We start from the raw sequence: 26751 nt of genomic DNA, 5'->3' as shown, positions 1-26751 counted from the left end.
CTTCCGGGCCCGCCTCCGCCGCGCCGGCCTGGCGCGCGCGGGCCGCCGAGCTGTCAATCACGCGCGGGCTGAGCTCTGCACGCGGGAGCCGAGGCGGCGGCGGCGGCGGCGATGGGACCCCTGCGAGAGATCTGCGGCTAGCCGGCTGCACTTGCTCCACGGGTCGGGGGATCGCAGGCGGCAGGTAAAGCCGTGCGGAGCCTCCCCGCTTGTCCTTCCCCGAGTCCCCCTCTCCTCCCCTTCTCTCATTCCCCGCTCCTCACGCGCAAATCTGCATATTCTGTTTTTCTGCATCTGTGTCACACACACACACACCCCTCACCCATTCGCGTCTATTATAGGTGCACAAATCTCTGCAAATATCATGCATATTAAAATCCGTGAACCCACACAAATTATGGGAAGCCAACTCCGTGCTTTGGTGATTTGTGTGGTCTGTGTTACGTAAGGATTTGGGAGGTGTACAGGGAAAACTGAAGAGTTTCTTTCCCCGGAGACCAGAAAAGTTCTACATTAGGTTAAGAGTCAAATATACGTGTTTGGAGTTTGCAAAGCTGGTTTGATTTGGTTTCTAAGCTGGATTTCACCGGCCCCCCTTGCCCTCCCCATTCCTTTGCCATATTCAAAGATACTTGAGTGCTTTGCTATTATCTCAAGACCTACTTCTCTGTATTGTTAGAAAGAGGCGTTGGGTGGGGGTCAGACCAAAGCTGATGACCTCAAAGAAAACTGAGCTGGGGTTAAACAGCAGCTGGTGTTTACTTAATTGGTTCCTGGCTCTGTAGCAGAAATGCTTTCAGCACCTTGGAGAGATCCCGGGCTCCAGCCCAGCCCAGCCTTCGGCGAAGGGCATGTGTGCAGTCATTTCCTTCAGAGAAGACAAAAAGGAAGGACATTTAGTTGAGAGAGGCACAGATGGGGGAAGGGGGGCTACACTTGTTTTCTTTGCTTATCCAGATCCAGGACCCTAATAAAATTTGCCCCCCCCCCCACCACCACCCAAATCTGCACACATAACATCTGCAAAATAAAATTTTAGGGCAAAGAAATGAGTCTTGAAGAACATTTGACTATGGTTCATATAGACTGAAACTGGAAAATACTGGAAACAGTCTGTCAGGCATCAACTAGGCTTGTTCACTCAAGTCTTTGAGGTTCTCTTCCAAATGGATGAGGAGCTGCTCGTCAGAAAGAATCTTTAGTGACCTCTTGAAAAATATCCCCCAGCTATTATTTTATTTCACATGACTAGAGTAATGTAGGAAGCCAGTAGCTCTATAGCAGGCAGTGGCTTTTTAATTAAATTTTGCATGGGCACCTGCTTTTCTTAGGCAGATGGAAAGTAAAATGATCACGATAGGAAGAAATGGATATAGAAGTAAAAAAAATCAACCCAATGAGTAAATCATTTAAAGAAACTTAATAAGTCTAAAATGCTTGTAAACAGATCAGAAAATACAATGGCTATAAGATTAATTTATTTTACAATGTAATAGAAGAGGCACCAAATAAATCAATTCTAGAGTATCTAGGGAGCAAATAAACTTTTTATTTAGAATTTTTAAAATACGGATGTATTAGTCTAGTTGTATTACTGACTACATGGCATATAACCATATCAAAATAAGAATATGGTTTGCATAGTGTGTTATAGTTTATAAACCCCAATCATTTACCCTATAAAGTCTCATGAGAGCCCATTAAAAAGTTATGAAAGACACATACTTTTGTTAAAAACAAACATCTCCCTGCTCTTCAACAAGAAGTCCTTTGTCAATGTTTATGTCAACATTAAAATTACTCTTTACAGCCACGAGAATTGCTTATGGAATTTAGATTTTTATCTGTATCACGTTCTGCAGAGATTTTTTTTTCTTAAATAGATTTGAAGGATGATGTGCCATTGAAAAAGAAAGGTCAAAGGCTAAACAAGGAGAAGAGAAAGAGGGAGACTTCAAAGGTAAGACTCCATCCTTGTCACATGTGAATTCATAAGCACCTTGTGATTTGAATATAGATAAAGAGGAGGTTTAAAGAGAATATGGGTTCTTTTTCTCTTCTCATTTTGGTTTTGGACCTTGTATACCTTACTTAAAAACATATCTTGAAAAAGTAATAAGACAATTGCGTATCATTACTCCTTTTTAAAAAATTATAAAAGTGGGGGCACCTGGGTGGCAGAGTTGGTTGGGTGGCTGACTCGTGGTTTTAGCTCAAGTCATGATCTCTGGGTCATAAGATTGAACCCTGTGTTCAGCTTCATGCTTGGCACAGACTCTGCTTGAGATTCTCTCTCCTTCTCCCTCTGCCCCTCCTGCTCATTTTCTCTCTCTCTTTCTAAAACAAATAACTAAACCTTTAAAAAAATTATAAAAGTGGCCACATACCTACTGACTTATAAGGTATTACAAAGTCATAATATAGAGCTACAATCTCTACCACACTTCCAAGGAAAGAAAATATTTCTGAAATGATCTTTTGGTAGAAACACATTTTCAAGTTTTAAGGTCATGCTTATACAATTCTAGAATGCCTGATTTAAAAATGAAAAAGCTGTTAGCAGGCTTTCATGCCTTCCTGCTTCCACACTGAGACTGAGTCCTTTAAGCAAATTGACCTTTTGGTTTGGTGTTGGATAAATGGTCTAAAGCAGTTCTGTGCCTATACCCTGCAGCACCGGCTCTGTGGAAAAGTGGCTCTAATGGGGACTTCACTCTCATTATCTCAGAATGATGTTATGGGAAAGAAAAGCAGTATGAAAAATTGAATGATATTTCAAAGAGAATAAACAGAACAGGGCCTGTGCCTGGCCTCACAAATGACTCACACATGGAGCCATGGGAAAACACTAATCTTTTTTGTGCCTCAATTTTCTGCCTCTCTTCTCTCATGGAGACAAATAATATAGAGTCTGTGGTGTTCTTGGAGTTTTGTGAGGCATATTTATTTCTGTTTTCATGACAATGAACATTTTTCAAGTAAAATAAAAAGTAATTGCATTTATTTGACTGAAATTCAAATTTCCAACAAATTGATACTATAGCATATTGGTACACATAGAGATCATAATAATACACATATGGGTTTTCCTTAAAGAGGAATTGTTCATAGAGGAAAAGAAGTAAAAATAAAATAAGATGAAATCAGAGAGAGACAAAACATAAGAGACTCTTAACTCAAACAAATTGATGGTCGCTGTAGGGGGTGGAGGGATGGGGTAACTGGGTGATACGCGTTAAGAAGGGGATGTGATGTAATGAGCAGTGGGTATTATATGCAACGGATGAATCACTAAATTCTATCCCTGAAACTAATAATACATTATCTGCTAACTAAATTGAATTTATTTATTTATTTTTTAAAGATTTTATTTATTTATTAATGATAGACATAGAGAGAGAGAGAGAGGCAGAGACACAGGCAGAGGGAGAAGCAGGCTCCATGCAGGGAGCCCGACATGGGACTCGATCCCGGGTCTCCAGGATCGTGCCCTTGGCCAAAGGCAGGTGCCAAACCGCTGCGCCACCCAGGGATTCCCCTAAATTGAATTTAAATTAAAAAATTTTTAAGGAAAATTGTTCAAGGGATTCTCAGCATTTTCATTTTCTCCAGCAGCAAATACTTTGGTTGTTTTTTTTAATTTTTTTAAGATTTGTTTATTTTTATTTGAGAGAGCACATGCACAAGCAGGGGGAGGGGCTGTGAGAGAATCTCAAGCAGACTCTCTGCTGCGTATAGAGCCTGATGCAGGGCTAGATCCCATGGCCCTGAGATCATGACTTGAGCCCAAATCAAGAGTCAGACACTCAACTGACTGAGCCACCCAGGGGCTCCAGCAAACACCTGCTTTTGGTGCCCATTTTTTGTACTTCTTGCTCCGAGAAGTGTTTCTCCTTCAAATCTAAGTATCCACTGAGAGCAGACTGAGCTCCACTCATCTTTATTATTTCACATAATCTGGTGCATAATTAGTGCTGTAAAAACAAGGAAGGAAGGGAGGAATGAAAAAGGAAGGACAACTCAGGCCATCATCCACACCAGCCCATGTGGAGCTTTGTGCCAAGAAGTTTCAAAGTGCTTGTCAATAGGAGAGAAAAAGCACTTGTCCTCATGAAGCTTACAGTCCATCACAACATAGGCTGTCAGACCATAAGCAAATAAACCACATAACAGAGCATCAGATGGTAACAAGCACTTATAAAAAGATACAAATTTGAACAAGAGGATAGAGAGTGATTGAGTGCTGACATTGAACATGCTAATTATAGGAAGCCTCCCAGAAGAGTTTGGGAAAGGAGTTAAGGAATGATTTTCTCTTCTAGTTGGTCTCTAGGACATGACAGGTGTGCTGTGCTGCCAAGAGTTGAATATCCATCTAAATGTATAACCATGCATGCAATGGAGATAGATACCATAGACGTTATTATAAAAAGAAGAAAACCACGGACAGATCCTCACTAATTAGCACCTAGGATGTCCTTCAGAGAGAATGAAAATAACTCCCTCTTTAGAGAGGACCAAACAGCCAGATGTTAATGTTGCTCATGCTCCATCATGATGGCCATACTGGCAGCAAGGACACAACATCAAACATGAGCTGGGGTGTTTATAAAAGGAATACTCACATGGACTCATTTAAGTACAAGACTAGAAAATATTTTCACTCACCACCCCCCCCCCTTCATGCATTTTCTGGAATGTTAAGGCTTTATCTAAAGCAAAGCCATCTCTAGAATCCATCACTTAGTAAGAGTCATAGATAGAACATTATTGTTTCTGCAGCTGCTACTATAGCTATAGCTATTCAAATACAAACACCAGATTTCTCATGAAACATTGCTTATTAGGTAAATGCTGAGCCAAGATGAAAAGCCTTTGGACATATCTTCCATTTCTTGTCATTCCTTTTTATTTTATAATAATTGCCCAGCTTTTAAAGTGACTTTATCAAGTGGCATTGTGTATCCTCTTTATAATATTGGAGGTATCAATCAACCAGGTAGATTCTAAATAACTATAACATTTCTATATTGAGACAAAAAGTTACGGGCTTCCCTATGAGGAATTATAATTCTGTTGAGTTTTTGTAGGTGTAAAATTGTCGTGGTAACATGCTATATATATTTTTTTATTTTTAAAGATTTTATTTATTTATTCATGAGAGACACACACAGAGAGAGACAGAGACATAGGCAGAGGGAGAAGGAGGCTCCATGCAGGAAGCCTGAAGCCCAATGTGGGACTCGATCCCGGGACTCCGGGATCATGCCCTGAGGCAAAGGCAGATGCTCAATCGCTGAGCTACCCAGGGATCCCCTAACATGCTATATTTTAAAACTCCTTTCTAATGATCATTCTCCTCAAAGAATGAATCCAATTAGTTATATATATGGAAAGATGTATGAAACCTCTAAGACCCCCAGGGACTGCAGGCATACCTCATATTATTGCACTTAACTTTACTGTGCATCACAGATAATGTTTTTTACAAACTGAGGGTTTTTTTTGTTTTGTTTTTTGTTTTTTTTTTTTCTGAGGGTTTTTTTTACAAACTGGCGACCCTGCATCAAATAAGACTAGCAGCATCATTTTTCCAACAGCATTTGTTCTCTTCATGTCTCTGTGTCCCATTGTGGTAATTCCTACAATATTTCAATCTTTTTCATTATTGCTATATTTGTTACAGCAATCTGTAACCAGTGATCTTTGATGTTACTATTGTGATTGTTTTGGGGGGCCGAGACCTACACCCATATAAGATAACAAACTGAATCGATAAATGTATGTGTTCTAACTGCTCTGTTAACCAGCCATTCCTCTGTCTCTCTCCCTCTCCTTTGGGCCCCCTGTTCCCTGAGACACAACAATATTGAAATTAGGACAATCAATACCTCTATGGTGGCCATTAGGAGTCCGAGTGAAAGGAAGGGTCGGTTGATGTAGCAAACTTCATTGTTGTCTTATTTTAAGATACTGCCATAGCCATGCCCACCTTTAAGCAACCACCACCCTGATCAGTCAGCAGCCATCAACGTTGAGGCAGAGATCCTCCACCAGCAAAAAGATTATGGCTTGCTGCAAGTTCAGATGATGGTTAACATTTTTCAGCAATAAAGCATTTTTTAAATTAATAGACATAATGCTATTACACACTTAGTAGACTACAGTATAGTGTATAAATAACATTTATATGCACTGGGAAACCAAAAAGTTTATTTAAACTTGTTTTATATATTTTCTTTATTGCTGAGGTCTGGAACCAAACTTACAAAATCTGAGATACACTTGTGCTATTTAAGCAATGTATACAATCCTGAATTAAGTTGTTAAACAAATAAACAATTCACAACTATTTAGTCTACTTAATACCAAGTAACTGACCTAACTAGTAGCTTATGTGCTTTTTTAAACTGAAGCTTCATATATACGATGATGATAAAGAATCTGACAATCAATCAATGAAAGTATGAGAGGAGATGGGAAATCAGTAAACCCAGTTGTTTATACAACAAAATTATTGACTTGTTTTGTAAATTCATGGCCAAAGATTCCTGGAAAATTGTATCTGGAAGAAATTCAAGGCAATATGGCCCAACATCTTACTTTAAGGATGATAAAACCAAAGGCCAAGGAGGTTAATGAGTTTACCTGCAATGTCATGACCAAAATGTTGTAGGTCAAGAACTAGGATTAGAACCCATTCTCTTCCCTGGGTGTTTAGCACAGTGGGTGTGTTCTCGTGCTTCATATGCCTGGAGAAGAAAATAAGGCTCAGTGGGATTCCTTTCCTGGCACATATCCAACATCACTAAAAATTTATTCTTAGAGTAGGGCCTCCCATCAGTCAAGCTCAAAAACATTTGGGTTTTTTTTTGTTGTTGTTGTTGAAAAACATTTGTTTTAGAACACTTTCTATCCCTATGATTTGACCCATATTTTATTTAACAAAGTTGGACTACTGAGTCCCATCCTATAAAGCAGGAACACTCGACCTTGTGTGCCAGAAACCAGCAGTGTGGGGAGGGACTACGATATGTCACACCATCCAGCTCTATATCACAGCTCTACCCCTGAGCAAACGTGACTTTGGCATCGAAGCAAAATAACTCATACTGTTGCTATGAGGAATTTCTTTTTGCTCCTGTCCTATTTTTGTCCTTTCTCCATGTTAAAGTCTCTGATGTTTTATAGAAAACCTGAAAATACATATTTGGATCAGTTGGTCTGATTATACAAGTATGTAATTCAGTCCATACTCCTGCTTTCTGTATTGTCATCTTTCATATGCTCCCTGACTCATGATATAACCTTTAGCAGATGACTTTTCTGTGCCTAGTTTGTTCAGTGACAAAACAGAATTAGTAAAATACTAATCCCTTCTCACCTTGATCAAAATTTTATTAGAATGTCTTTTTTAAAAAGTGCCTTTAGGGGCGTCTGGGTGGCTTAGTTGTTGAGCATCTGCCTTTGGCTCAGGTCATGATCCCGGGCTCAGGTCATGATCCCAGGGTCTTGGAATCGAGTCCCACATCGGGCTCCCCACAGGGAGTCTGCTTATGTCTCTGCCTCTTTCTCTGTGTCTCTCATGAATAAATCAATAAAAATCTTTAAAAGAATAAATAAAATAAAATTATTCTACTTATGAGGGTGCCTGTGTGGCTCAGTCAGTTAAGCATTTGCCTTCAGCTCAGGTCATGATCTCAGGGTCCTGGGATGGAGCCCTGTGCCAGGCTTCTTGCTCAGTAGGGAGTCTGCTTCTCCCTCTGACCCCTCCCTGCTCATGCTCATGTTCTCTCTCTCTCTCTCTCTCTCAAATGAATAAATAAAAAATCTTTTAAAAAATTAAATTAGTCTACTTATGTATCATTACTAATAGACCCTTATTTATCATCTTCATTGTAAGGCATTAAATTAAAGGTACTAAAGAGATCATCCTAACACTTAACATATGAAAATTATGCTAAAAAAAAGCATTAGATGCAACAGACTTTGCTGCTCCAGACAACGTACATTCTAATATCTTTATATTTTATGAAATAATATCCTTCTGAAATGTTTAAAAGTAAAAAAAGAAGAAGAAGAAGAAAAAAGAAGAAGAAGAAGAAGAAGAAGAAGAAGAAGAAGAAGAAGAAGAAGAAGTTGTTGTTTTTAATTGTCTCCCCTGCTCTCTCTTCCTGGGTGATTTCTCCTGGCTACCATGTCTGAAACAGGCAGAGAGACACTAAGCGTAATACTGACCAACACTTAAAAGATGAGAGTATTGGTCACCATTGGTAGCACCTATTTGCATCATTTTTTCTAAGATCGGGCCATTTTTTTTTTTTTTCCTGAATTTGACTGCATTTTCTAACCAGAAACCATTTTTGGCTAAGAGCACACATTACAAGATAATTTTATGGATTCACTTTGTGGCCATGGGACAGGACAATGCTAACTTCAATTTTGATTTAAGCCTCATATTATTTTTTATTTATTCATGAGAGACACAGAAAGAGAGGCAGAGACATAGGCTGAGGGAGAAGCAGGCTCCTGATGCAGGACTTTATCCCAGGACCCCCAGAATCATGACCCGAGCCAAAGGCAGACGCTTAACCACTGATGCCCAGGTACCCCTAGCCCCATAATTTTATCCAACCAAACTAAGTGCCCACACAGGGACCCTTGCTGGAAGCTTAGATTAACTTTTTCCTTGTAGGTAGATAAACATCACTATGTGGTTTCTTGATAAGTAATTGGAAACATTTTATATGTCTTCTTTTAGTCTGGATTACAGGACAAGCCCTGAGAGAACTTGGTTCAATGGGAAAATATCCTTCTACATTGTTTCTTGCTTTGTCATTTTGAGACTATGTCCATACAGGGAAACCCATCTGGAGGATAACTAGAAAATCTAAAAAAGTATTTCACGTTTCAGCTACATATTTATCTGCTTATATGGAGATAAGAAAACCAAACACCAGAGAATTACTAAAAGCTTCCTTACTCACCAAAATTGCTGTCTGTCAGCAATTCCTTTTTTTTATGTGAATTAATAACCAAATGCTTTTCTCTAAAAGGTATTGATTAGGTTAAGTCAAGTAGAAATTTCCATCTTAAGAAGACAGAGTCTCAAAGAGCCCACCTAGAGCATAGTTTCATTTAACAATTCTCTGGCCTCTTGTGTATAGTAGACGCTTCATGCAATGTAATGAAAGGCTGGGTTTACCCTCTTCACTGTGTTCTATCATCCCACATGGACACATGTATCCACAAATAATGACTGAGATATCTAGTGTTAGGGTTGGTGAGGTGTAAATTATTGGCTGAGCCATTTGTGATTAATAAAGCATGAAGCGTAAGTTGCTCAGCAGCCTTCAAATACAGCTTCTGTACAATGTGACATTTAGCTAAAATGTTAGAGCAAGATCCATGAGATCTGAAAGCTAAATTGCAAACTGCTAAAGAGTAACACCATGTATTCTCCACAAGGGAACATGGTTAAGCATCCAAGAGGACAATCCAAGACAAATTCCATATGTAGCAAGTGAGAGTATCTGGCTAATTCTTTAACATGTAAGTGTAAAGACTACTGGATTCTAAGTGATTAAAGATTCCTTGTCAAGACAATGAAAATATCCGCTTTTCTATTGCCATTTTTCATGTGGTTCTTGCTGAAAATATTTGCATAATTTAAATGAGCTGTGCTGTTATGTCTCATTTATGAAGAACCAGCTTCTAGTCACTGAGTGTTTGGGGGTAATTTTGCATTAAGTAGAAAAGCAGAGCTCTTTAAAAATGTCTCTTCTCTTAAGAAAAGAGAATTGTTCAAATAGACTAACATTACTCAGCCTGGTTCTCACCTCTTAATCCTGAAGCCAGTGCTCGTGGGGCTGATGCCTGTGGATGTTGTCATTCTAGATGCGAAGGATGAGTTCTTGCAGCAACATCTGTCGGTCCAAGCAGGCACAGACTGCTACTGAGGGTAACTACCAGCGCTATGGAGTCCGGTCCTACCTGCACCAGTTTTATGAGGACTGTACCACCTCAATCTGGGAGTATGAGGATGATTTCCAGATCCAGAGATCCCCTAATAGGTGGAGCTCAGTATTCTGGAAGGTAAGCAAAGAACAATTGTGTGAGTCAAGAGATGAAAACGTTATTGGAAATGGTAAACCCTGGAGCTATGAAGAACTGAGGGGTTTGGTCCTCTCTGTGTGCATCAGTCTTGGTAACACTAAGTGGTTTTTCTTCCCTTAGGAAAGGAGAATAGAAGCCTTGGGCTGAAGAAAGCCCCTGAACACAGTACAATTGTTGATTTGCAGGTTAAACACAAATAGGTATAAGTGTCATCATTAATTATTATTTTTGCTACTGTGATTGATGTGCCACTAAATTCATCAGCTGTGAAGCCACCCATAGGCAAAACATTACGCTTCTAGCCTCCCTTATAGGCTTGGTAAGTATCATTTGACAGATTACAACAATTATTAAGAAGAAATCATTGGCTATTGAGAGAGATTGATGCTGAGACCTAATACAATGGTCAGTGTGCCAGTTCTACCTCTATCAGATGTGATCATGAGGCTCTGTGAGCTTCAGCTTCTTCACATGAAGGCACCTCATTAGACAATATATTCAGTCATTCAGCATATAATTAGTGAGCACCTACTATGTGCCAAGAAGTTGCAAAGTGCTAGAAATTAAAGTGGTAAACAGAAAAGGAAAATCCCTTGCCTTCTTGGAACTTGCAACCTATCATGGAAAATAAACCATAAACAAATAATCCAAATAACAGAATGTCTGGTAGTGACATGTGCTGTGAAGAGAAATGAATGAGGACAAGAGGGTAGGGAGTGATGGAGGCCTGGTATTTAGTGTGCTGTTTATAGACACCCCTTCAAAGGAGATGACATTTGAGCAAGTACCAGGATGAGCTGAGGAAGCAGACCATAAGATTACCTAGCTGAAGGTCCTTCTGGGCTGGGAAATACCAAGTCCAAATGGTAAAATGGGAACAGATTTGGCGTGCTTGAAAAATAGCAAGAGTTCCAGTCTGGTTGACATAGAATAAGAGTGGGAAAAAGGACAGGTGATGGATCCAGAAAAATAACAGGACACATGATTTATGTAGAGCCTTGTAGATGATAATGAGGACACTGGCTTTACGTTGAGAGATATGGGAAGCCACCTGAATGTCTTTCGCAGAAGAGTGCCATGATCTGACTAAGATTTTAACAGGATCATTCCGACTACAGTATGGAAAACAGATTATAGGAGGACAAGGGTAGAGGCAGCCAGATTATTTGGGAGGGTCTGAATGAACCCAGGCAAGAGGTAATGATGGCTTGGATTAGGTGGTGTTGGTAGAGATGGTGAGAAGTAATCTGACGTAGCATAAAGTTTGAAGACCAAGCTGTCAGGATGTGCTAATGAAGTACACATGAGAGATAGAAGAGTCAGGTACGCCTCTAAGGCTTGTGACCCAAGCTATTTACTGAGTGATGTCATAATTTTCTGGGATGGTGAACACTGGGAGAGCAGTGAGAGTGGTGAGGAATCAAGAGTTTGAGTTTGGCCATGTTTTGCTAGAGATGCCTATTAGACATGTGAGTGGGGATCTCTAGTGGTAATTTAAATGCAGCTCATGGATCGGGAGTCTCTCACATACAGAATATATGAGGAACTGGACTAGATAAAATGATCCAAAAGAGAGTATGGACATAGAAGAGGCATCAGGATGTCTGAACATTCAGAAATCAAGAACAAAGTGAGGATTTAGGGAGGAATGCTGAGAAGTACAACCTTTGGAGGGGCCTCCAGTCCCCTCCAGCTCTGGGATCCCAGTCATTCCCAGTCTTCTCCCAAAAGATCCCAGAATGTTTAACATTGATGTTGACATAAACTTACAATTTACTGGCAATGTAGTTTAACAAGAAGCAATGTTGTGTAATGTTTATGAGCCTGGCCTCTGTCCTCAGATTACATGGGTTCAAACCTCAGCTCTTCCATTTAAAGCATTGTACCTTTGGGCAAGATCATAGTGGGGCCCAATGGTGATGCTTATCGTACCTACCAGGTAAAATTGTAAGAATTAGAAAGATGTCTGGTATGCACTCAAGCATTCGGCATATTAGCTCCTACTATCTATCCGATGTCATATGAAACATTGGGTCCTGAAGTGGAAATAAAACGTGAAACCTAGTTAATACATAAAGCAGTGGGTAACACAGTTGTTAACATGGATTACCTGAGACCTGTGTTAATTCAGTATCTTACAAGTGTCATGTACTCTGTATTAAAATTGGTTGAGCCAACATTCTTGCCCTGTAGAAATGTCATCTCTGATGAATCCTTACTGGCCTGAACCAATTAAATGCATAGCCAAGCTTGACACATCTTGTATTTACCCAGTTAAGTGGGTAGTTGCTTCCCCATGTGTCAAAAAAACAAATATTTGCCTGACAGGATCTGTTGTGCCAAGAGTCTGAAATGCCACTGTCATACAGAATATTGAAACCATTCACGTGGTTCCAAGGCACTACCAGTTATGTGACTTGAGAAGCTATAAATCCATCAAATAACCTATAGGGATGGATTCAAAATAAAGAACTCACAGTAGATTACCAACCCCAGAATTCAGATTTCAGAATTCAGAATTTTCACGTCTATTTTACACAAACAAGATTCAAAAGTCCCCCCCCCCCCACAACCCCCACCACCCACCCTGCTATGCTGGACCTACTTCAGAGACTTAAAACAGGCTCCAGTTCATGGCCTCACAGAGTTTATATTCCAGCGAAATCCAAATCTTAAACTCAGAACCTAACCACAAAACATGAGACTGGGCATTCAGAGGCTTATAGTCAACCTGAATCATCTAAGAATTCACTTCTTAGAGACCTCACCTCTACCAAGGGAATAAACTCACTGTTCCTCATGTTCTTCATAGGAAGTACAAGTGAATTCATGCCAGTGGGTTTATGAAATGCTTGGTATCAATATAGAGTAAGGCAGTGATTGTTTTCTAGGCACGTGTTTCTAATTATGATTCTTTTTTTATGGTTGTTTTTTTCTTTCGTTTCAAACTGCATCTGTAGGTGGTTTCATGGGTTGCCCTCTCCCCATTCCGAGTAAAGTGGTACTAAGGTGGCGTTGGTCTCTCTTGAGGGGCTCTACCCAGGTACTTCCGTGGGACTCTGCCATGGAGCAGGCTCCTTAGCAACCAGCAGCATGGATGGACTTAATGAGAATGGAGATAGGAATCAAATGAGCCTGAGTTAGAATCTTTGCCCTGTCATGTGGTATAACCTGTGTCTCACAATGCTATGCATTCTTTCTTTCTACAAATGTTTGTATGTCTGCTGTGTTCAAGGTTATGTGGGAGGCTCTGGGAATTGTTTGTGAATAAGATGCTATTCTTCACCTGTGAGTTAGATAGAGCCGTGACCTGAAGGAGTTCAGAAATAGGGAAAGTAGACGTGTTCACAGACACTTACAAATCCAGAATGATAAACACTACTCTTAAAGTAGTCACAGTCCGTAGTGGGAGCATGGGGTTTGGGAGCAGGAAGGATCTGAAGCAGCCTGGAGAGGAAGTGGCTCCCCAAAGAGATTACCCTTGAACAAGCAGGAAATAGGCATCATGGTAGGAAGAAACTGAGTCCTTCAGAACTGAGTCCTGCAGAAGCTGAATCCTGAAGAGATAATGGCATATTCAGAAGCCTGCAAATAGCTCAGTACGGCCGGGGTAAAGTACAAGTTGGAAGACAGGGGTCCAGAGACGAATGGGGGAAGGAATACAGAGCTAGATCACAGAAGACTTTGAAAAGCTCTGAAATCTAAATTTCTCCAGAGGCTTCCAGCTTGAGTACAGCAAGAAATAAAGCTAGGCTTTCTTGGGAAGGTTGTGTCACAGTCAGGTGTAAACACACACACACACACTGTACCTCACAGGTTCTACCCCATGGTTGCCTCAACCACAACTCCTTTACCCCAATGCCTGCAACTCCTGCCACCTGCAAAAGTCTATGTGATGCAGTCCCACCTGCCCCCTGCCACCTGCTGCACTGCCCAGGAATCAAACTGGCTGTGGGGGGACTTTCCTTCTTACTCTTGCACTGGACCTTGGCTAAGGCTGTTGCCACCTGATTGTGCAGCAGATCACCTCAGGAAGGCAGGTATAAACGAATGGGAGCAATCTCCTTACCCCATTTATGCTTTCCTCACCTCAGAGTGATCTTCCTCCTCCCATAGTAGAAACTTCTCAGAGGGTGATCCACAGTAATGTGCAAGTACAAGGTAAGACTGTGTCCTCTGTAGCCCCTCTGTTTACTCCCAACACCCTCCTCCTGTCTGCTCTGAGATAAGCCAGAGTTTAAACTTGTGTCTTGGATTCTTCTTCAAAGTTTTGCTAGGTGTTACAGAGTTGGTTTTATACTAGAAATGAGAGGAGCTCAGTGGATGGGTGGATGGCAGGAACACAGAGAAAGTGGGAGGGAGGGAGGAAGGAAGGAAAGAAACAAGCAAGGAATATTGAATATTTTCAGTTTGAGGAGCTTTTCGGATGTTCTTGTGTAAGTCCTCCTACCAGCTGTCAGAAATCCGGGGATAAAGCCCAGGAAGGAAATCCAGGCTGGAGATGGAAATTGGAAGTCACTGGTTTATTGGTGGGAGTTGACACCATGGTCACACATTCAGCCCTAAAGATATCATCTTCAACAAGAGATATGAGTCAAGGGGGAACCCTGGGGAACACCATTAGTTTAAGAACACCTGGCAAAACAGGTTGAGAGTGTGTTGTTGAAGATGCAGTTATAGAAACAGGAAAGTTGTGACAGGGACAAGAGTGTGGGTTTTTAAGAAGATGCAAGTGCTCAGAATCCCTGACTGCAGAATAATCAAATGCAGTAATACTAGATTTGGCGATTAGGAGGTCTTTGGTGACCTCAGAGAAGCCAATTTCAGGGAAACTGTGGGACCAAGCTTGAGTTTCAAGAGTTGCATGGGTTCAAGCAGTAGCTAAAGAGAGACACGGGGCTCTGGAATGGCTTTTGAAGATGGAAACAATTGAATGTGTTCATGTGCTGGAGGGACAGAGCCTCCATAAGGTAGAAAACTGAGTGTGGGGCACCACGTCACCATGCCCTTTGGCAAGGGATCTTTGAGCCCTTCAGATCACACCTGGGCATCAGTTGTTGCTCTGTAGAGCTCAGTGTACCTACAGGCAGGTCAGGCCAGATGAGTTGCAATCGGTTGTCACTGCTGGGAGGTGACAGCACTCCGAGCCCAGGTCCTGCTGAGGAAAGGTCAGGGTGGCCTTGGGGCTGATGGAGAAGAAGTGCCAGACTTCCATCTTGGCTGAGCTTCCCTTGAGTGTGACCTCGAACCCAGATGGTTCCTTTCACATTCAGCTCCAGCCAGCGCCCCCAGCATCCTTCCTGCCATGCTGGTTCTTGCTTCCAGGAGTCATTGCCACATCCTCTCTGCCAGAACAGCTGCGACAGCTCCTGCTGCCAGCCCTGCTATTTGGAGTAAACAGAGGTATATTTAGACCTCAGTGGCTCACACGCAGATGATGCCGGGGATGTTGGTCAGAGGAACAGCAGGCTCTGGCTGGCAGCCTGAAGCAGCAGATTTCTGGAATCGGGGTCCTCCTCCTTGTCCAATGCCCCTTTCCAGCAGCAGACACTGGATTCTCACACCTCCTCCCCACAGCCAGGAAGGCCATCAAAGTCGCTGTTCTTGCTCCTTTCTGCTGTTGTAAGGGTTGTCACAGCTGAAATAGGCCCTTGTGTCTCAACAGTGGCTTGACCTCACCACCACCACCACCACCAGGAGCGCCAGGCTGCTCCTGGCCCCAGAGGGCCCCCGCCCTGTGGTTTTCCCGCTCTCTGCGTGCACCCACACAGGGGCTGCTTGCTCTCTCAGACCTTCCAGGGCCTCTGTGTTGCATGTTTTAACTCTCTCTATTAAATAGAGCCCCTTTCTCTTAGATCAAGGACCTCTTCAGCCTAGAGCTGTGTCCAGAGATAGTTTCTCTGGTTCTGTAATGGCATCACTCCCAAAATCTTTATTCCTCCTGATACTCCAGGATGGTACCAGGGTTAAGCTGATGCATCCCAACATCCCTTCTCACCTCCGTCATACTCTCAGTTAAGACACAGTGTATTTTAGATTCCATGGCTGCCCCGCCACTCCCGCCTTCCTATACTCTCCCAAATGTGTTTCCACGATGTTTAGGGTCCTCTCTGGGCACATGTCTCAGAGATCCTCTTTAGACTTGCATTGAGGGCACCTTCTGTGTCCTAGGAGTGGGCTGTTCGCCACCGTCATGCTCCCCTCCACAGATGGCAGGCCTCCTTCTGATACTCTGATGCAACAGGGAAGAGGCGCTGGGAGGCCAGCCACTTTCCAGTTCTTGAAGTGAGCAGGAGTCCTGCCATCTGCAAGGCTTAGTTTGCCTTTTAGCTTCTGAGTGAGATTCCAAGAGTGGATTTTAATCTATAAAGCACTGCTCAGTTGAGGAGCAGACTGCTCTGAGAATCAATCACCTGGCTCCGTATTCAGCAGTCTGGCAGTTCAAGTTATTCAGTTAGGAATATTTATGGCGTGTAAGGCAGGAATGGGATATGGAGAGTGAGACAGAAATAGAAGTCGGAGAGCACTGGCCTCGGTTGCTCTTGAGAACCTCAGAAACTGAGATGGATACATTCCCACAGTGCTCAGTTCCTGAAAATCAGTGCCAATTCTTGAGGAAGATGATTTAGTGACATGCGAGGCATGTCACCATGGATATTTATGTTAATTTAGCTTGTGCATTCAGAACTTTCCAATGTGACTCATTTTTAAGTTACAAATAATGGTTGGTCTTTGGAGGTGAAGTTGTCACTATTTTTAGAAAAATCTAGAAAGCCATCCAAAATGTTATATTTAACAACCTAATTTTTCCTATAGTATAGTATTTAGATCTTATGTAGAATAGTTTAGTTTGTTCTTTCAGAAGACATGATATTGGCTCTGTTTTTTCAATTTCTTTACAATATTACATTTTGGAAATGTGTCCATATTGGTGACTAAAACTCTGTGGCAATTAAAAATAAAAATAATAGCAGGTAATATGCAAAATAGTAATTGGTGAAGTACCACAGGAGAATAAAAGTGGAGTGTGAGGCTTAGAAGTCACACAGACCTGGGTTAGAGCCCGCTCACACCACCTGCTAGCTACAGGGCTTTGCAGTATGCTTCTTCCACCCGATGTCCCTCAGTCTCTTATAGCTGAAATGGGAATAAAAATACCTCTCTTTCATAAGATGCTTGTGAGGATGAAGTGGAAAACATGTCAAACGCTATGCTATGGTCACAAAAGATAATAGCACACTAGCTCTCTGATGAATTTGTGAATATGTTTTCCTTCTATTATCCAGACCTTCTTTATTAGTGTATTACCCTGAAGTTTAATAAGTAAGTTAAATAAATATACTTTAGATTCGAAGCTCAAAATTAAATGGTGGTATGCCATTTGGGTTTTCTCCAACTTTGTCATGCTAGCTAGAAGCAATGAGGAACAGGAGGAAATGAAAAATGTATTTAAAAGATGAATAACTACATTAGCTGTTCCTTAGTCCAAGTGCTCAGATTATTGCAATGCTGTTGCCAATGTAAGAGGTGCATTCAAATAGATGTAATAATAGCTACTTATTACAGTCTATTGCTTAGCCAGGCTCCGGGCTGAGTGCCTTTGAGCCTGGCCTCACTTGGTTTTCACCACGACTCCGATTATCATTCATCATTTTATAGATGGGGAAATTAAGGATGAGAGTGTTTAAGTAACTTTCCTTGTATGATTGAAGTACTAGTTGGCAGCCCTAGAACCCAAGCTGGAATCTGTCCATTCCAAACCACTAAAGGGTATACAGTCTTCTCTCTCTCTTCCATGTGCTACATTTTATTCAAACTGGAGCTAATGCAGTTTCATTTCCCATCCACCACTTCCAGGGCTTCTCAACATCTGCCTGCGCAAGGAAACCCCAAGTGGCTCCATGTGAGCCGAGAAAGGACATGGCCTGGGGGCCCTTCTGTGGCTTCTAGCCCTGCCTCTGCAACTTGGTAACTGTCATCTGTCCTTGGGCCAGTGACCTTCCTTCCTTGAGGCTACATTTCCTGAACTGTTAGACTTAAGCAATTCCTTCCCAGTAACTTGGGGAAGGGGTGGGTAGTTATGTGGATTGCCAGCATCCTCCATTCAGATCACCAGGAACATACCTGTATGTTGGACAAATTGACTTTTATCACTCATCACAGTGAGAGAGGTGACACCAGAGGGTCTCCTGGGGTATTCCAATAAGAGTGTGAGGAAGGATGTATTATGGGATGGGGGCTTTGGGCAGGCAGAGGGTCTATAGAGCTAGAGTTCATTCTGGATTGTCAGGATCAGTCCTGTGATTGGATAACAAATAAATAAGAAATCTTACCCACAGGGAGGGCAGATGAGGGTAGGACTAAAGCTGTAATTGGTAAAGAAGCAGCTGTTGTTCGTATTACTTGGTGGGAGTTGGGGGGAGGCTTTTGATATTTTGTGATTTGCACAATGAGGTGGTTTTCACTGTGCTTAGACACCGACAAAGCGGGCTTGTTTCATGTCACTTCATCGCGGGCGTGGGATGAGCTCATTTGACACTATTGTTCTGTGTCACAGATTCTATCAGCAGGAGAATAACACAGCATCCCTGTGAGCGCCAGGCCAGCTTCTCTGAGCATCAGGACCTAGTGGATGGAGTCAAGCGAGTCCTGATGTCAGAGCGGCCTTGCTCTTCATCAGAGCCTGAACGAGACCACCTAAACCAAAGGCGGCTTGGTCAGCTGCAAAGCTTGTGCAAACAGAAAGCTCAAAGGGAAAATCAAGGCAGGGCGGCCGTTCCTGGTGGCCTCCTTTTGCCACCTTCTTTTACAGTTAGGAAATGATGTAGGCGTCTGATACAGATTTGGGGTGAACGGGAATATGAACTTGTCCCCAAAACCATGTGTTGCCAGGTAGGGCTCGGGAGAGCTGTGCTCACTCTGTCCCACCCCCGTGTGTCTCTCTCCAGGTCGGGCTCATCTCGGGCACAGTCTTTGTGATTCTTGGACTGACCGTTCTGGCAGTGGGCTTCCTGGTGCCCCCCAAAATCGAAGCCTTCGGGGAAGCCGACTTTGTGGTGGTGGACACGCAGGCCGTGCAGTTTAACGGAGCCCTCGACGCGTGCAAGCTGGCCGGGGCGGTTCTCTTCTGCCTGGGGGGCACGTCCATGGCGGGGTGTCTTCTGATGTCCGTGTTCGTGAGGAGCTGCTCCCAGGAAGAGAAGCTCTTCCAGCAGAAGTTCAAAGAGCGGATCGCCGACGTCAGGCCTCCCGCCCAGCCCATCACGAGAGCTCCGGGCCCCGGGGAGACCAAGATCCCGGTCACTCTGTCCAGGGTGCACAGTGTCCAGCCCGTGTCGGCCTCCTGAAGCGCTGGGGGTCCCGGTGCCCACGCGGCGTGGCCGGGCCGGGGTCGGGGTCGGGGCGTGAGCTCAGGGCGGCCGGGCTCGGGGGGCTCGGGGGCGCGGCGGGGCGGAGACCCCAGGGATGCGCCGCACCGCTTCTGGGGCGCTCGGGGCCGGCAGGTGCCCTCGGGAGCTCCCCCCGCAGACGCCGTGATGCTCTGCTGCTTCCCGCGCACCCCGGGGAGAGCACCCAGCAGTTTAGACCAGGTGACCGACGGCTGACGTGCTGTGTTTTACTTTCTCATGTTGGTCTCCTGATCTTCCTTGTGTGGTGCTCCTTCCGTTCCTGTCTCACTACGTGTAAGATATCGTCACGTGTGTCCGTAGAAAAATCGAGCTCCTTGGTTTTGACCCCAACATTAGTCTTTCAACTCTATCTTCCCCCGAGGTTACGGAGACTGGATACGAATTTATTGGAGTTCTCCACAAATCTTGTTTTGCTCTGTTTGGGTTTTTCCAACGTTTTCACCTGAAAAGCTAATATTGCCAATTTTAGAATCTTAGGGAAGAGATTGATATTGGGAGTGTCTGTGCGGTGTCCAGAAGCCAGGGAATGAGATAGGACTATGAACTAGCTGTGTGACCCTGGGGGATTCGTTTAACCTCCCCTGGCCTCAGTTTCCCCAACTGTATGACAAAGATCCTGGATGTGGTGGCCGAGATTCCTCTTTTGCCGCCGTCATCATGTCTCCCTGGGGACATGTTTGTGATATCCCCATGGCTCACACCTCAGCGGGACTGTCTGAGAGCCCAACTCTCAGAAAATCTCCGAATCAGCAGCTACTCACCTTTCAATATCCAACCTGAGCAGTTTATAGAGCGCTGTCATGTTTTTATAAAGACCAAAGTAAGCCATCCTCAAATAAGAAACCCGTGAGTAGAGATTAACCTTAAAAAGGGTTTTCTTTCTCAGATAAGATATTTTATTCTCCAGCAAGATGCTCGTCTCATCCCTATGCACTTGGACTTAATCTGTGGATTCAAACTGGACTAAGGAACATGTGACCTTGGATTTCTCTCAGAAATTGTGCCACCTTCGAGTTCTGTCTCTCTTTTCTTTCTTCCTTCACTGGATAAATAAAATATGTGACCAAGCAGACCTGACTTGTATTGTCATTCCTTCACCATGGCTGTTGTCTCTCCAACATGCAAGTCTTGGTCCTGAGGCCATATAAGCTCTCATGTTTCCCTGGAAGAACCAAGCAAACGGTTGGTGCTCTGGCTGCACACTGTTTGCTATGCATAGTCCAGCAGGAAACCCAGGGCAGGTGGGCACCTGCAACAAGGATCATGGGCCAGATTGGGGAGAAATTGTCCCCATTTCCTCACATTCTCACCTTACAGTGGAAATAGCATTTTAATTTTATCCTTTGGAGCCTTATGTAAGCCCCTAGCATCTGTTCAAGGCAACATCACTTGAAGCTTTCCGTGCTTGCTTCTGCCTCATGCACCAGTGAATCTTGGAGGGTGAGACTTGGCTTTGCCAAGCCTCCACAATGAACAAATAATGGTGGCAGGGCTTGGGAACCTTTAGGTACAGGCATGATAACAGCCATTAAAAAGCAGCTCTGTTCCCCACAAAGACCTAAAGGAAACCAAGAGCAGAGAGGAGAGGCTGGCTCTGAAAAAGCAATTCAGCATCTCCCGGCTTTCCTGTCCTGCCCGGGGTATCTGAGAGCAGGTGCTTGTGAGGACCATCCCTGTGCCCTTGGGAGGGATTGTAGGAAAGCAGAGGAATGATCTTTGGAGAGAGCTCAGGCCATATGTACTGACAGGTAACAGCCTGAGGGGGCAGATGTCAGTGGAATGGTGGCCAGGATGGCCCTAGAGCCTTGGTCTCAACCTGCCTGCTTGTGGAGAGCTAGTCTCTCCTCCCTGCTCCTGAAATTTCCAGTGTGAAAATGCATGCCCACAGCTGGGGAGGGAAGCTGGCCAGGTGGTGTTCACACTGCAACTGGAGAAACAGGATGGGTTTAGTTGGGAGATCACACAGGTATAGTGTGCAGTGTGCAGTGGGCCCACCCACATCAGCACTAGTCAGTGCTCAGGAGTTTCTGTGATGCACCTCTGCTGCCTCACAGGGCAAGCCCCTGCCTCTTAAGGTGGCTCTACACGATTTGTAAGCTTACTCCCATATCTTTCCAAAATTTCCTTTCTAAACCTTCCACAACTTGGACCAAATCCTATCATTCCAAGTTACCTGCAAGCCTAACACGTCTTAAGATGGCTAACTAACCACCCCACCCCTGTCCCAGGCTCCGAGGATTTTCATTCAATGATTTCCTGGCCCTTCCCACATTGTCTTCTGCAGGAGACACATCTGGATGTTCTTCTCACTGGATGTCCTTACTGATCCTATTTTATCCGTGCCACCTATGAAATGGGATCCCAACAAGTTTTCCAGTGTATATAGGTTAGAGATCCCCTGACTTATTCTGTGCACAGCATCTCAAGCCTGAGAACTGATGGCAGGAGATTGTAGCAGGCCCTCCAGAAGCATCCGAGGCCTCCCAGCCTCTGATCCTCCTTCCCAGTCTTATTCTGACACTCAGTCCAGAGCCCTGCATCCCAGCCTCCCGAAGCATGCCTTCATTCACACTGCTTCTCCTCCCAGCAATAACCATCTGCCCATCGCTGGCTGTTGAACCCATCATTCAAGGCCACGTTGGGAAATAATAGCAATAATAATGGGACCTACCATGTGCTGAGTGGAAGCATTTTATGTAGGTAATCCATCTAATTCTCCCCCAAAACCCTGTTAGATCAGAGTTACTGTCATATGCCATTTGACAGGGGAGGAAACAGGCAAACTTGCCCAGGAAGAACCAGGATTCAAATCTCATCAGCCTGGCCCTGGAGTCTGCAGGCTACGCTTCCGTCCAACAAGCTCTCTGTGGTGTTTCCTCCCTCTCCCTCTCCAACTCTGGCTCAGACTTGCTGTCTCTTCCTCCATGCAGCCAGCATTTTGTGCAGACATGTTCTATCACACTTATCTCTTTTTATCACAGTGATTTGTTTACACATCTGTTTCTTCCATTAGAAGCTAGACTATTCACTGTTTGGGTACAGAGATCATATGTTCATGAGGGTGAACCCTCGAAAGTGAATCTGTCAAAGCTATGGGCTACTATTATCTGGTCATTTAAAACAACTATCATACCTGTATTTAGAGCCAGGCATTTGCTGTGCTGGCAGTACAGAAAACAGATGATTGATAGGCACTAAAAGTTCTGCATACCTAATGTGTGTGTGTGCACCTGTGCATGTGTGTATGTGTGTGTACAGGGGAGAAAATGGATTTTCTGCACAGAACTAAGGTCAGAGTATGCAAATGAGTATCTCAAAGCGAAGCTCTCCTCGCCCTAACATTTGAGTTGGGGAGCCCCGTCTAATGGCCAGCTTGGCATTACTACATCTAAAAGCAAAATCTGGGCAGCCCAGGTGGCTCAGTGGTTTAGCATCGCCTTCAACCCAGGATCCTGGAGACCTGGGATCGAGTCCCACATGGGGCTCCCTGCATGGAGTCTGCTTCTCCTTCTGCCTGTGTCTCTGCCTCTCTCTCTCTCTCTCTCTCTCTCTCTCCCTTTGTCTCTCATGAATAAATAAATAAAATCTTCTAAAAAAATAAAAGCAAAATCTTCCAGCCAAGGAGCCCTCCTCACTGACACAGAGTTATCAGGCATACTTCTCACTCCTGGGAGAGACAGATGGAAGGTCTAGAATGGCCTGGTCAAGAGCAGAGTCATTGTCTCCAATACTCCTAAGCAAACAACTTGGTCCTTCATCCTTAAATAGGAAACTATAGCCAGAATCATCAGACACCTGGGGAAGATGAGCACCCTGACAGAGGATAAATGGAAAATAAGAGATTCCATGATAAACACAAGTATTTTAGAAATCACAGTAGAACTTTACAAAAAAATCTAATTAGTCTTCAAGAAGAAATTGCACTATAAGACAAATTGAATATTATAAAAGAGAACATCAAATAGTTTTAAAATAAGAAATTACTACACGAATACTTTGAAAACACTTCCCAAAAAGTAAAATCCCCTCTCGTAAAATTTTATGAAGAGATCAAAAATAAAAGACAGAGTCGATCAAAGATAAAAAGATAATGGGGAAAAAGGGAAAAAGATTATTAATAAAATAATAGAAGAAAATTCCTTCTCTCTGTGCTGAATATTCAACATGGTGAATGGGTAAAGAAAAAAGACACATTTTTGTGAAATCTTAGGACAAAAAAGAAAGAAGCATCCAAGAAAGCTTCCAGAGAGAACAACCAGACATCTATAAAATAATAAAAATCAGAGTAGGAAGAGAGAAGGGTTGTGATTTCATACAATAGATGGTAAGGTTAATCTACAGAAAGATACATTGACTCTTATCAAGGAGAAAAAAATAAAGCAATAGAAACCCCCCCCAAAAAAAAACATTTAAAAATAAGCTCCCCTGGCTGGCTCAGTCGATGGAGCATGAGACTCTTGATTTTGAGGTCATGCGTTCAAACCCCACATTGGGTCTAGAGTTTTATTAAAAATAAATAAATAAATGCTTAAAAGAAAAAATGTAAAAATAAAGTGCACAATGAAATCATGGTCCAAATTATTAGGCATGATTCTGGAATCCTGGGGAAGAACTGATGAGTTTAAGACAAGAGAAGCTATGTGAAATCCAACCTTCCTTCCCACCAGACACAGTCTATTGCTGGTGGGACAGGGGCTGGGACGTGAACCCACCAAACCCTGCCATCTGAGGGTTCCGCCACAACAAACATTTACAAAGTCAACAAAGTGCAAACCAATTACTTGTTTTCAACCTGCAGAATCAAACTGTAGACAAACAAAATGCCTAGAATATGATTATGAAACAGACTATGTGATAAATCTGATGCTGTAGCAATACAGGTGGAGCTAGCAAGATTTGGAAAAGAGAAAGGAAAGGATATGGGGAGACAATGGTAGGAAAACTGACATTATCATCTGATCTAGTGAGGAATTAAGAGAAACTATCTAGGGGCACCTGGGTGGCTCAGTGGTTGAGCATCTGTCTTGGGCTCAGGTCGGAATTCCGGGGTCCTGGGATTGAGTTCCACATCAGGCTCCCCGCGGGGAGCCTGCTTCTCCCTCTGCCTGTATCTCTGCCTCTCTGTGTGTGTCTCTCATGAATAAATAAATTAAATCTTAAAAAAAAAAAAAAAAGAGAAAAATAGAGAAACTATATAAAGGTCAAGGAAAGGAGAAAAGGGTGTAAAAATAAGAATAAAAAAAGAAAAACTAAAAAACACTGTCTCAAAAATAATTAATTAATTTAATTAAATTTTAAAAGGAGGCACCTGGGTCACTCAGTGAGCTAAGCCTCTGACTCTTGATTTTGGCTCAAGTTGTGATCTCAGGGTTGTGAGATCGAGCCTGCATTGAGCTCCTGGTGTGAAGCCTCTTAGGATTCTCTCCCCCTTCCCTGGCCCCTTCTCTCTCTCTCTCTCTCACCCTCTCTCTCCCTTTCTCTCTCAACAAATAAAGTAATTAAGTAAACAAAAAATAAAAACAGGTGGTGGCTTAAGTTTATCATTTGTAGTTATGAAGATAGCCCAGTGAAAGCACTAAAAATGAAACACAAACATAAGAAAGAAGACAGGGAATAAAATGAGCTACAGAGAAGGTAAATGAAACCCTCATCTTTCCATGCTAGGAAATCAGTCAATATTGCCTCAGTGAATAAATCAAGAAATCATACATAAGTATGTTATTTGCAGTTATGGAATGAGTCACTAAGAACTTCAAACAGGGATCTTTAAAAGAGGTCGCCTCTCAGGCCTCAGAAAGGAGGCCAGAGTGGAGGCAGGACTATTTTAATTCACCCACAGAAGACCAGGACAGACACCATTTCCATCCCTGCTCCAGACTTGTGGCAAAGCGCTGTGGTGTCAGAGTCTACAAAAAAGAAGCATCCAGGGATCCTGTGTACGTGAAGGGATCTATCCTGGATTCAGTTTCTGGGAAGGCCTCCTTGAGGAAGTGATATTTAATCCATGCCCTGAAGTATGAGTAGAAGTTGATCTCAGTGATCCTGGCCTAAGGAGGAATCTATTCTTTCGAGGGGGTGGAAATGGACGGGTAGAAGAGAGAGAGAAGAGCCTTCAAGGGAGAAGCAACACACAGGGTGCCAGAGCCGGGAGGGACTGCGCCCATGGGAAGCCTGTACCAAGTGCACTCCAGCTAAAGCAGCCCAGGAGCCGACGCGGAGCCTCTGGGACAGCCAGGCCACCAAGCTGCATGCTCCCAAGGGATCAGCACCCTCTAGAGCTGTGCAACAGGCCAGCCTGGGGGACGAGGCTGAGTACTGGCAGAGGGCAAGGTTTTTTGCAGGAGGCCAGGATGGGGCCAGAGGAGAAAGGGAAGCATGGGGACAGCAGAGGACAGCTCAGAGCAGCCTTGGGCGGGAGAGCAGAGGGCATGGATTAGATATGAACACAAGGGCCAGCGTGTCCCCCCATCCCCAGCACGTTACCCCCCTCAGTCTGGTTCAGAGGAGCGGCTCCCTTGTTACTCTCCTGCCCTCCAAGAATGAGAAGACATCAGCCAGAAAAGCTGACCTTCTTCCTCCCATGTCTTGCCCTGCCCAGTGTACTCTCTGCTGGGGGTGAGGGTGGGGGTGTTTGAAAGAGAGGAATACAGTTTTTGTTTTGCTAGAGAGTCTGTTCCAGAGTAGTGCCTGATGAGTTGGAACTTGAAAATGGAATGCTGAGAAAGTAATCAAAACAGCATCCACTTTTTGAGTGCTTTCTCTGTAGCCCGCAATGTGATAAATGCTATTGTGCTTTTTTTTTTTTTTTTGCATTTAATTTATCCTGGAAAGAATTCTAAGGGTGACTATATGTTTATTTCCTCCAGAAAAGGAAGTCTAGTCTCAGAGAGATGAAGTAAGCCTCCCCAAAACATTACAGCCGGAAAATGATCAAACTGGCATTTACACCGAGGGGGCCTGACTCAAAGACTTCCCTCCCTAGAATAGATTCTGCTGGAAAGGGTGAGAAAGTAACTGCATCTCATCTCTTTTCAAAATAGCCTGGATTACACATGTCCTTTATCACAGAGCTCTGCACTTGTCTGGAGCATAAACACGTGGGCAGGAGCTGCTGTATACACATTACCACTACATGGGAACTCAGTCTAAACCAATGTGGGTAATACAGCAAGTGCCCCTCGGAACTCAAGTGCTGAGTTTGCGAAAGATCCGTCCAGACTGCTAT

The 26751-nt window shown here is 43.4% G+C and overlaps 1 protein-coding gene and 1 long non-coding RNA gene across 3 annotated transcripts; one reads left to right on the top strand and one right to left on the bottom strand.

The window, feature by feature from the left end:
• The first annotated feature begins 33 nt into the window (after window positions 1–33).
• On the top strand, window positions 34–20598 carry NRSN1 (neurensin 1). Its single transcript, XM_077886513.1, has 4 exons — window positions 34–184; window positions 1884–1960; window positions 9898–10095; window positions 19065–20598. Exons 3-4 carry the CDS (start codon window positions 9898–9900, stop codon window positions 19461–19463), a joined length of 597 nt encoding a protein of 198 aa, XP_077742639.1. The 5' UTR covers window positions 34–184; window positions 1884–1960; the 3' UTR covers window positions 19464–20598.
• On the bottom strand, window positions 741–10244 carry LOC144306868 (uncharacterized). 2 transcript variants are annotated; one of them, XR_013373927.1, is made up of 4 exons: window positions 9840–10244; window positions 6649–6752; window positions 5892–6075; window positions 741–868 (listed from the first exon to the last, which is right to left on the bottom strand). It is a non-coding gene; the product is annotated as an uncharacterized LOC144306868 (long non-coding RNA). The 2 variants fall into 2 exon arrangements; XR_013373928.1 differs by lacking the exon at window positions 5892–6075 and having other exon boundaries at window positions 9840–10223.
• Window positions 20599–26751: the final 6153 nt, after the last annotated feature.

Source organism: Canis aureus, chromosome 37, assembly GCF_053574225.1.
Source record: "Canis aureus isolate CA01 chromosome 37, VMU_Caureus_v.1.0, whole genome shotgun sequence".
Classification (NCBI taxonomy): Eukaryota; Metazoa; Chordata; class Mammalia; order Carnivora; family Canidae; genus Canis; species Canis aureus.
This window is presented reverse-complemented; position numbering and strand designations above follow the sequence as displayed.

What these genes read in the sequence shown, in the direction of transcription:
- NRSN1 (XM_077886513.1), top strand. Translation starts at nt 9,898, where the DNA reads ATGCGAAGGATGAGTTCTTGCAGCAACATCTGTCGGTCCAAGCAGGCA. An exon ending in GGAGCTCAGTATTCTGGAAG is followed by an intron (nt 10,096 to 19,064) that starts GTAAGCAAAGAA and finishes GTCTCTCTCCAG; the next exon opens with GTCGGGCTCATCTCGGGCAC.